The sequence below is a fragment of the Carlito syrichta genome, unplaced genomic scaffold (assembly GCF_000164805.1).
Source record: "Carlito syrichta isolate Samal-C Ts95f unplaced genomic scaffold, Tarsius_syrichta-2.0.1 Scaffold301673, whole genome shotgun sequence".
Taxonomy (NCBI): Eukaryota; Metazoa; Chordata; class Mammalia; order Primates; family Tarsiidae; genus Carlito; species Carlito syrichta.
Window position 1 is genome coordinate 256335 of NW_007245769.1, and position 12505 is coordinate 268839.

Here is a 12505-nt window from a genome sequence, read left to right on the forward strand (position 1 = left end):
CAAAAAAAAAAAAAAAAAAAAATTCATTTCTCTTCTTTAGTCAGGAAACAAATCTAATTATTAAAAAGCTACCCATTAATGGGTCATTTGAATCATTTGTGGTTTCTGATATATCCATGTCATGCTTATTTATACTTAATCTCTATTAGATCCTTGTGTTTCCCTTTTTTTTTTTTTGAGTTGGAGTCTCACTTTGTCACCCAGGCTGGAGTGCAGTGGAACACTCATGGCCACCACAGCCTCGACCTGCTGGGCTTAGGCGATTCTTCTGCCTCAGCTTTCCACGTCCAGCTAATTTTTGTGATTTATTGTAAAGACGAGGTCTCATCAAGTTGCCCAGGCTGGTCTCGAATCCCCAGTCTCAAGCAATCCTTTTGCCTTGGTCTCCCAAAGTGCTGGGATTACAGGCTGAGCCACTGCACCTGGCCAATCCTTGTCTTTATTATTTTCCTCTCTTCAGCTATTTTTTCTCTAACAAGCTTTCTTTCGTGTCATTAATTCTACTGTTACTTTCCTTTATATTTACTTCCTTAGTTCATTTATTCCATGCTTAGATATTTTTAAATATAAGTTATAAAATATTGAAAAACAAAGTATCTGTAGAATTTTATATTAATTCATATTCACATTTCCTAAGTGTTTTACTCTATCTTGAAAGCGTTACATATAAATTTTTATTGCTTTTGTTGATCAGACAACAATAAGTTGTCATGTACATAATTTAATTGATAACTTTTAAATAATATTGCTTCATTGTCAATTTTCTAAGAAAACTCAGATCCTATTCAATTGCAATAATAGCCTCAGGCTTACAAGAAAATATACTTCTATTTCAATTCAATTAGTATTCATGTAAATATTAATTTATAAAACTATTGCCCATTTACTAGAAAAACTATTCAGAAAAATACAATTAGGGAAAACATTGATAGTGTGAAAATGAATTTATGCATAAAGTATATAATTTCTGAATATATATATCAAATTCTAGTTTGCAATATTGTCATTTAAAAGTATAATAATGTAATTTTAAATTAAGAAATGTATTTGATGAGAGAAAGAATATAAAATAAATGTATATTTTTAAAAGGTATATACTTTTTGCACTGGTAAAATACTGAGTCATTTATGCTACTGGACCAACCTTTGTGTCTATGAGATCCGTCCATGTTGCTAAATTCAATGTGATTTTCATCAGCCCAGTAGAGTCTATGGTTGACATAATCTATTGTTAGTGCCATAGGTCTTGAAATCTTGGTTTCTATGACAACACTCTGATTGGTTCCATCCATTCCAACCCGGCCAATGTGAGGATACTCACAGCAGTCAATCCAATATAAATACCTGTGAAAGAAAATCAGTAACAATTAGTTTACAGATGCTCTGGGAGCAAAACATCATATAATATTTCACTTTTTTACTCAACTATTCCCAAACTAATCATCAGGAATTGCACTGCATTGTAACATTTATGAAGCATAGTTTGATGCCAAATTTTTTATTTTTTTAATTAAAAATATAGTATTGTTTAACATATTTATATAAGTTTAAACTTTTTGTATAAAAAGTCACATATAGTAAGGTACTTTTACAAGTGTTAACATATTATAGATGTTTAAACAAGTAGATGTAAACTTTCAAAAGGCACTTATAATGTTGGAGAAATAAAATTATCATTATATATTTTGGTTTTTTTAACTTATTATCTATAAAAAAATTAAAAGAAATCATGGAGATACACGTTTCTTTTGTTTGAATATGCATTCATCAATGTGGATGCCACTATTCAATTATGACTATTTACATTTAAACTAACTAAAATTAAATTAAATTAAAAGAACTGGTTTAATTAGTGAGGTATAAATATTATACTCATAAAATGGAAATAACATATAAGTCACAGATAACTTAGAAATTTATCTCTAATTAAGCCATTTCTTTTATTGTTTTGCTTTGCTTTCTCAATGTAGAAAAAGGTCATTTTATCTTTTGGATTTTTTTAAATCTATATAACTAAAGATTTTATTAGAAGATCTTTAATGTCCTTTTTACATTCTAACTCTGAAATTGAAATCTATTAATGCAATTAGATTTTCCTAGCCTGCATTCCTCCTTTTTACTGAATATAATCCTTAGCAATTAATTCTTCAGATTTAGAAGATGGACAATTAAAATAATTTGCTATTAAAATTATTCTATAGCTTAAAACTGGTATATTTGGTTTCAATCTAAAATGTTCTTTAAAGAAAATTGTTTCTCAGAAAAGAAATACAGGTTTTCCAAAAAAAAAAACACTTTTCAAATACAAGGCTAATCTAAATACTCATGGTAAAGAATATGTACATTTTGTGTGTGTGTCGACCTTCGTTTTTTGAGCATGTATAAAGGTATGAATTATAAAGGATAGTTAAAAAGCTCTTTAAAGCAAACTATCAATGAAGTACAATTTCAGTCTGGTGCTTAAAAGGAGAACTATGTCTCTGATACAAACTAAACAGAAGGTGAATTTTGTGAATAGAGATTCAAAGAGATCTGAGATCAAAACCTAAAACAAACTTAAGCCTGGAAACACCAACTCAGTCTCACTTAGGACAATACCAGAATTGCTGCCTAATGTGCATATATATAAACACACATATATATGTATATATATAATCTCAAATCATCAAGTAATAATAAATGCTAAGCCCCTCAGAAAATACTGTTCTATTTCTTTAAAACTTGAATTATTTTCGGTATATTTTTATTTTGAAAAGAGAACATATGTCAGTGAAATATATCTTCTAGGGAAAACACAATCCATTTCTTTCTAATAAATTTGTAAAGGAATACCTTGTTATCTATTCTAGAGATAATGGCAGTACAATACAAAGGAGGAAAATGAATCAGAAAGATGATGAAAAAATAGTTTACCTTGATTAAATAAATCAGAACATTCTATCTTGCCTTACTGACCCTAATTCTTGGGAACAGTAACATTAATTTTTATTTCTATTAAAAGTGATATACCTCACACATGTTAGATATTATTAACTCATTTGTGCTTCTATGTACTATGTTTTTAAAAATTGTGTGTGAGCCAGGCTCAGTGGCTCAGCCTATAATCCCTCGCTTGGGGAGGTTGAGGTGAGTGGATTGCCTAAGCCTTAGGGTTCGAGACCTGCCTGGGCAACTTGGTGAGATCTCATCTCTACAATAAATCAAAAACTAGCCAGGCATGGTAGCATGCGCCTGTAGTCCCAGCTACTTGGAAGGTTGAGGTGGAATGATCGCCTGAGCCCAGTGGGTCGAGGCTGCGGTGGCTGGGAGTGGCCACTGCACTCTAGTCTGGGTGACAGAGTGAGACTCCAACTCAAAAAAAAAAAAATTGTGTGTGTGTATATATATACACACACACATGCACACATATATATTTCAAAGATTTCTATAACATTAAAAGAATATATACAAATTGGCTTAATAGAGATAGTCTTCATATTTCTATTTATCTCTTCATGTGATTGGACTTTCAATTAAAATATCCCAAAAGCGAGAGGAAGTTATATCCATTAAATACTATCTATGAAAGTGTTGCAATTTATTGGATGTGAATAATTTTTAGAAGTTGTTAAGTAAAGTACGAATTTCAAATGATCCAACTTCCATATAATTGCAATTCTACATTTTCATCTGTATTCTGCACTTTTTCATTGGATAGTCTTACCATCATTGTGAGACAACATACCAAGAGGAGATAAAGCATATTTTATGGAGCCCAGAGTCTGTTACATCATTCTCAGAAAGTCTGATAAGACTGCCAGGGATGAAGTTTTCTGCTTGACATGAAAGTTCTCCATTATTGGGCCCAAACATACTTCTACAAATTACTCCCCACAATTGAAATGTGTGAAATTTTGCTATTATGCATTTTTAGTTATAGTCTCACATTTTCACATTTGTGCTTTTATTATATCATTTGCCTTTCTCGTCTCGTGTGCCTCTCCAATTGGATATTTTCATTCAGATAAAATCCACACTGTCCCCTGTTTTCCAGTCTTCCTTAATTAGTGTTAGTTCTCCATTTAAAGGTAGGTTATAAGATTAAACATATTTGAGAAATGCTTTGTTAAACAAAGTAAGCAACATATTTTTAATTGTAGGACTTCTTAGCACGTCTAATATGCTAAATGATGTTGTAATTCTCTAAAAGGAACTATAGTGTCCCTTTCTATATCAGATAGCTTGGGGTGACATTCTGCTCTCCTAAAGCAGTCCACAGGATTACCGCACTAGGAAGCACACTTTGGGAAACTGCTTTATCCCTTTCTGGTCTACAAAAGTTCTTTTCTTTATTACATGTGTGATTGACCACATTTTATCATGCACACAGGAACCCACAAAATAGGAATCATGTAGATTCACAAGCCTCATAATCAGAGAACTTTATTTAATTAGCATAGCATAGTACTTCTAAGATAAGCCTCAAAACCATTCCTATGGGGATAGAGAACCATGTTTTGAAACATCGAGTCACCAAAGCCATATTGTGCAGTAGTTATCTCTAAATAATGGAAACACAGAGGTAAAGGGATATGAGTTTTGCCTTTAAAGATCTCTCAGTGAATTCAGTGGAAGTGGATATAAAAGAAACAAAAAATTAAAGCATATTAGAATAAAACTATTTTACTGTGGCGGTACAAAAGAATAACAGTTTACCTAGATGAAGGAAGGCATGGAAAAAATGTTGTTCTTACTTGTAGCTCCTTGAACCTAAATCTTATCTTAATGACTGGTTTATAAATTCCTTAAGAAAAACAACTTTTTATTTCTTTCATATTTTAGAATGAAGTATAACTTACTTGAAGATGCGCTTTCGTAACAGGTGTTGAAAGGTTATGTAGCTTAAGGCTTTCACTGATAAACTGAGTGAGAACTGAGACCATATTATGAGCTTTAACTATTATGAGAGTGATAAGTTAGAGCAAGGAGTCAGGTTTCTAGTAGATTTGCAGACTAGCTTCTTTTCTAATAAGCACTTTGTAGAGTCTGAAGCAACAAACCCTAGAAACTGATTACTTGAGTTCAAATCACATATCCTCCCACTGTCAGCTATGTGGACCCCTACAAGCCTGGATTTCCTCATATGTTGAAAAGAGGTGGAGATGCTGGGCATGATGGTGATGGGACAAGGGGAACTGTGAAGATCTCCACAAAGGGTAGCTCCTGAGGGCAGTTCCATGCGACCCTGCGGAGGCAGCCTACAGGGAGGGTGGCTGCTATAGCCAGTCCCATGCAGCAAACTGCTTCCATCACACTACGGCTGCCGCAGGGGATTGCTGCTATGGTGGTTACTAGGTGCTCAACTAGCTGCTATCATTGCAGCTCTCGTCTCTGGCCCCAGGAATTCCCTGCTCCCTCCTCTGCCCCAAGCCACCCATGGCACGCCAAGCTGGAGCAGCTGATTTCCAGTGTTTGATGCCGGACACACACCATTGTCGCCTGTCATAGCTGATCAACTGGGACCCCCAACGACTAGAAAGAAAGGATGTGCAAAAGAGAGGAGCCACCCACTGCAGACACTTTCCAAGCAGAGATTCACACGGCCCCTTCCATCTCCACGCAGCCTCCACCTTGTTTTCTAAGGTAACCTCAGCAAAACAGGGAACAGAAGCCCCTCCCCTACGCTGAATCAGACACTGACAACTCAGGTCTGTGTGACAGGCCTGACAGGCAGCAAGCCAAGGGAACTGACTGAAGATATGAGAAACTCTGTTTGCCGGCAATGAGAGTAAAGGGGAGGGGCTAGAGATCAGAGCTGAAAAGACTTTAGATACTCAGGAAAGACTCCAGAGCTAGTCTGGTTTCTTATTTTGATTTGTTTGTTTGTTTGTTTGTTTAGACTGTTTGTTTCGTTCACTTTTGTTTGTTTCTTGATTTAGACTACCTTTGTGTTGGGGAAAAAAACATCAGAAGGCATGATTTCATTGGACTGTCTGTGTGATTACCAATATTCTTTAGGGAATTTTCTTTGTTTTTTACTCTTTGATGGCCCTGTGTCTCTTTTCATTCATTAGTTGGCATGTATGTCTGTTTTCCCTCTTACTCTTCTCTCTCTCCAACTTGCTCTTGATCCCCCTTCTTTGATTATTTTCCTTTTTCTTACCTCCTTTTGTTCCAGGGAGCAAACCTAAACCCCACTAAATGGACAGATTGTAAAGCAGTGGGAAGTGGGTTCTAAGGTGCCCATACACCTGTTGGTGGATATTGGATTCTCCAGATAGATTCTGAATCACAGCTTCCCCCTCAATTAAATCTCAAAAGTGCAAAAATACAGCCCCCAACCCACAGTCCAGCCTCAAAAGTGAACAAAGCCAGAAGGTCTTCATAAGGAAGAACGGAAGATTGAACAAAAAGAAGTAAACACGACCCCACCTTCCCTGAAAAACAGAATTAAAGAAGGGGAGGGAAAGGGGAAGAGAAAAATCCACACAAATGAAGAAAAACCAAAGGAAGAACATAGGTCTCTCACAGACCCCTGGGAGGTCAGACACTGAGAAAACAGACTTCAGAATGCAAACAATGGAGAGTCCTCAGAATGACTGGTCTCAAACTACAAACCCAGATATCAAGACATTAATAGAGAGATTAAAAAGAATTGAGAAGAGACAAGAGAAAAATAGGAAGGAGTTGATAACTGAGACAACAGTAGTAAAGAATACTGTGAATCAAATAAATAACAAACTGATAAACATGGAAAGCAGAATTAGTCAAGCAAAATAAATAATCTCAAAGCTTGAGGACCTAAATATAGAACTAACCTAAACTGTCAAAAATATAGAAAAGAAACTTAAAAAGACAGAACAAAACCTTCAAGAGATGAGCGAATACTTCAAGAGTCCGAACCTAAGAGTAATTGGACTTGTGAGGGAGAAAGAGAGACAGAGACCACCCCAGAACAAACATTCCATGAAATTAATCAAGAAAACGTCCCTCATCTCATCAGTGATGCAAAAATTCAAACACAAGAGATTCAGAGAACCCCTGCAAGACAACAAATGAGAAGACCAACTCCTAGACACATAATAATTCACCTAAACAAAGTAGGTATAAAAAAAAATCCTAAAGGTAGGAAGAAAAAAAGATCAGATTACCTATCATGGAAGACCAATTAGAATAACATCAGATTTATCTACAGAAACCCTTCAGGCTAGGAGAACTTGGAGCCCTATCTTCAAAGTTCTAAAAGATAAACAATTTCGACCAAGAATAACCTAACCAGCCAAGCTAAGCTTCATCAGTGAGGGAGAATTAAAATCTTTCCCAGATATCTAATCGCTAAGAATTTACGTTGCCACCAGACCACCTCTACAAGAAAAATGTAAGAAAATATTAAACACAGAAGAAAAGGAAAAAATAACAACAATGTTCTTAACAAGAGTAGAGGAAAAGATTAAAAACACACATGAACCAACCCCAAAACTAAAAGAAAAAAAACAGACAAACAGGAACAACAACAACTCTATAAGAACATCATGAGAGGGATCAACTCTCACATTTCAATAATTAGCCTGAATGTCAATGGACTAAATGCACTACTGAAAAGATACAGAATGGCAAAATGGATAAAATATCACCAGGCAACAATATATTGCCTCCAGGAGGCTTATCTCACAAGAAAGGACACTCACAGACTCAAAGTAAGAGTATGGGAAGCAAAATTTCAGGTGAACAGAACACAAAAGAAAGAAGGAATTGCTATATTAATCTAAGACAAAATACCTTTTAAGCTATCAAAAATTAAAAAAGATACAGAAAGCCACTACATAATGATAAAAGGTTCAATCCATCAACAAGAAATATCCATCCTAAACATATATGCACCCAAAATAGGAGTGCCAACTTTCATAAAGCAGCTACTAGGTAAACTCAAAAAAGATATTGACTCTAACACTATCATAGCTTTAACGCCCCACTCACAACCCTAGACAAATCATCAGGACAAAAAATCAGCAACGAGATCTGGAACCTCAATGTGACTCTTGATCAAATGGACTTAATTGGTACCTACGGAACACTCCACCCAACAACCACAGAATATACATTCTACTCATCACCACATGGAACATACTCTAAAATTGACCACATCCTTTGACACAAATCAAGCATAAACAAATTTCAAAAGATTGAAATTGTTCCATGCACCTTCTCGGACCACAGTGGAATAAAAAGAAGTATCAATACCAACAAGGTTCCCCCCAAAACCCACAAAGACATGGACACTAAACAACATGATGCTAAACAACTCCTGAGTCAATGATGAAATCAAAACAGAGATTAAAAGATACCTAGTAACAAATGAAAATGAAGAAACATCTTACTAAAATCTCTGGGATGCCATGAAAGCTGTAGTAAGAGGGGAAATCATGTATGTATAAACACACAGGAAGAAAGTGGAAGCATCACAAATTAACAGCCTAATAAGTCACTAAGGAAGCTGGAAAAGCAAGACCATCAAAACCCTAACTTCAGCAGAAGAATCCAGATCACCAAAATGAAAGCCCAAATCCAGGAAATAGAAGACAAAAAGATAATACAAAAAAAATCAATAAAACAAAAAGCTGGTTCTTTGTAAGGATAAACAAGATCGAAGGTCCCCTGGTAGACTGGCCAAGAAAAAGAGAGAAAAAGCCGAACACTTCTACACTGTTGGTGGGAGTATAAATTAGTACAGCCTCTGTGGAAATCAGTGTGGCGATTCCTAAACACTCTAAAAATCAACCTTCCCTATGACCCTGCAATCCCCTTGCCAGTAATAAATCCTGAAGAACTCAAATTACTCTATAAAAAAGATACCTGCACAGGTATGTTTATCACAGAATTGTTTACAATAGCAAGATCATGGAACCAACCATACTGTCCATCAAAAGAGGACTGGGTTAAAAAAAAATGTGGTACATATACACAATGGAATGTTACACAGCCATAAAAAAGAACAAAATCATGAATTTCGCAGCAACCTGGATGGAATTAGAGTTTATAATACCGAGTGTTCTCTCACAGAGAGATACTCAAAGATCTGAGAATCACATGTTTTCACTCATAAATGGATCTTGAACAACTACTGTAATACTATAAGAAAAGGATTGACAGTGGTGGGAAACTATGGGGGGGCAGTGAGGGGAAGGGAGGTGGGATTAATGGTAGTCAATATCTGTCTGGGGAAAGGGGTGCACACCTCATCAACAAGGGTACCTGTACTGTGAATGTTTGTATACCTGACCCTTAACTGTACCCTACAATTTTAAAATTAAAAAAAATTTTTTTTTTTTTGGGTTGGAGTCTCACTCTGTCACCCAGACTGGAGTGCAGTGGCTGCTCCCAGCCACCGCAGCCTCTACCTGCTGGGTTCCGGCGATCCTTCCACCTCAGCCTTCCAAGTAGCCTGAATTACAGGCATGCTCTACCATGCCCGACTGATTTTTTGACTTATTGTAGAGATGAGGTCTTGCTGCCCAAGCGGGTCTCGAACCCGCGGGCTCAGGCAATCCACTCACCTCAGCCTCCCAAAGGCACAGGATTACAGGCTGAGTCACCGAGCCTGGCACAAAAAAAAAAAAAATTTTTTTTAAAAAGAAAAGAGGTAATTATAGTTTCTTCTCATAGGGTCACTGTGGGTATTAAATGAGACAATACGTGGAACAAATTTACAATATGGATATGCATGTAGTAATTATTCAGTAAATATTGGCTATTATTGCTTTATTTGCCCAAGTATGGACTATGTATGTATTTTTTTTAGTTGAGTTATATTCTACTAGGTTACCAATTGCATCTGGATTATGTGTGTGCTATAACATGATATGCCTGGATTTTATGTATATTATGTATGATTTGCCTATATGAGTACTCATCAACCAGAAGAACATTATTATAATATTCTACTACATTAAGAGAAAGAATAGTTTAATTGTACTCAGGTAAGCTCAAGGTTTTATAAATGCAGGATTTATTGTATCACTCAGTAAGACTACTTTCTTTCCATACTTAAAACCCATTGCTGCACTTTTTTTTTCTTCCAAATTTGTCAATAGTCAAAAAGACCTAATAAATGGGTCTACAAATTGATCATTTCCCTTTTTTTATATCTGTCTCTGTTCCTGTATTCCCCATATTCTGGGGAAATCACTCCTCTATTTTCCAGTTTTCCCAAGTCAGAAACTTTGCAAAGTTTGTTTAGTTTTTGTTTCCCTTATGTTGTGTTTCCTTTGATTTATTCCTAGCTGTCTTTTATTCTGTAAAGTGAATTGTCTCCACAATCACATATGCTTAATTTGCTCCAATCACATCAGTTCCTTGTACTTTGCTGACAAGCCATTCTTTCTGCTAAGTGTCTGTGCTTTCCCAGAGAGTCTGTTCTTTTTGCTGGAAATATCTCCTGTCCTGTAGTGCACTAGATCACCGACTGCTTCTTACTCTATCATTCCTGTGGAAGAAACTTTCTATGATTTCAGTATCGATAGAAACATTTCCTATTTTCTCTACCTTATGAGTTATTGCATTGTATTGTTACTGTTTACTCACCTGCCTACCTATTGGGCTGTGAAATAATTGAAAACAAGGGACCATGACTTTAATTTGTATTCACACTCCTACCTAGAACAGTGCCAGATATATACTAAATGTTAAAGAAATAAGTTGGATAAGTGAATGAGTAGATGAATTTTTTCTGTTAATAAGGCATATCACAACATTCACTTTAATGTCTATCATAATGGTCTTTTGTTACGATTAACTAAAGTGATACCTTAATTATCTAAAATGATAAAATTATGCACAATAGAATCTTAACACTAGTTATATTACTATTTTTAAAAAATACTTATACATATTCTGCATAAATTATTACTTTATAAGTTAATATTTATAAGTCATATAAATATTGAATGTAAATGATTTCAATTGCCCTAAATATATAACAGATTAGAACACTCATTTTCAAATTAAACCAGATATCAGGATGATTAGGATAAAATTGTGAGGAAATTTAGGATTTGAAGTGAATTTATATATATAAAGCTGAGAATCTGATCTGTTCATATCTTCTTTAATGCTCATACTAACTTTCATGCCCAAAGTGATATTTTGATCACTGTTATACTGTCATTAAATTATAATATAAAGAATCTCCCAAGATAGCTTCTAAAACTTTAGTTGCTTCAATACATTAGACAGGCCAGCTGTCTAAACAAACGATTGCCTTATCTCCTTACTAAACATCAGGATAGAAATAACAAACAGGGGTCAGTGGTATTGAGATGTTCAAAACATATGAAAGTCACAGGGATAATCTGATATGGAAAAGTTCAATTGCATTTTTATGAAATAATCTTACTATTTAAACTGTCAGTTTTGAATCAGAATTGCACCATATTTTACATAGATATGGCATTTTCAGCCTGACTCTCTGAAGCTCATCTCATGAAAGCTAAAATTCAGGTTGCCTTATTGTCTCACTCTGGGGAACTAGAAAATCAGTATGAACAAAAAGATATAATTAAATTTTATCTACTAAATTGGTGGCCTTAATTGTTTCATAAGAAGATCTACCTTTTATCAGTTTCTTTGGTTATAGTATGGCATATCCGTATCATAATTCAAATATTATTCAAAACTGAAATTAAGAAAGTTTTCTTAACATCTACAATAATTCTGTACTTCACTATTTTTAATTGATACTTTTAGTAGATGGGTTTATATTGATAACTTAAGGCTGCTTTCAGTTTATGGGATAATAACTTTTTACCTAGGAGAAATAAAATCCCAAACTAGACTCAGCTGAATTCACTAGGCTAGGATACAGCTTTTGTTTCATAATTAGTAAATTTCACAAGACTGTTATCAAATAGGAAACATTTCTTTCATTAAAAAGTGAAACATCTTGAATCGTTCGACATGAGAAACTAAACAAGCCATATTGATTTTGAGAAAATGAATAATGGTTTGGAAACTCAAAATAAGTATTTTCTGAAAAATATCAAAGGAAAAAATTAACATACTTATGAATGAATTTTGATAACAGTCAAGTTTAGTATATCTGGTCATTATTTTTTGAAACACCCATACAAACAGACTTTCTTGTGACTCTGAGTTAAAATAAAACTGATACTCTTGAACTTTCTGTTACTATGATAAAGAAAATATTTACAAAGGCAACAAAGTGATTACCTAATTATATAGTGAAAAGTTAAAATGAACACATTACCTTGGAAACAAGTACATTCACAGTACAAATCTCCCATTGGGTACTGCTTTTACCCAAATTAATGTTTAAAATTAAGCTACAGAATATACTATGACATGATCACTTTGCCATTTATAAGCACGAGGGACCAAAAAACAGAAATACAGTACATTAGCAAGAAACAAAATCTAATTGTTTCATATGGCATGACAAAGAAGTGATTTGGTGAAAAAAAATTATGTGAGGGAAATTATAAATTTTCTGCTATCTAAACACTTGCTACTG

The 12505-nt window shown here is 34.6% G+C and overlaps 1 protein-coding gene across 1 annotated transcript in view; it reads right to left on the reverse strand.

Annotated features, from left to right (window-relative positions):
- LRP1B (LDL receptor related protein 1B) overlaps positions 1-12505 on the reverse strand; it is a 1912798-nt gene that overhangs the window by 234798 nt on the left and 1665495 nt on the right. Inside the window, exon 60 of the mRNA XM_008055101.2 lies at positions 1145-1344. Within this exon, the coding sequence (XP_008053292.1) occupies positions 1145-1344 (200 nt within the window). The remainder of the gene's footprint in view (positions 1-1144; positions 1345-12505) is intronic.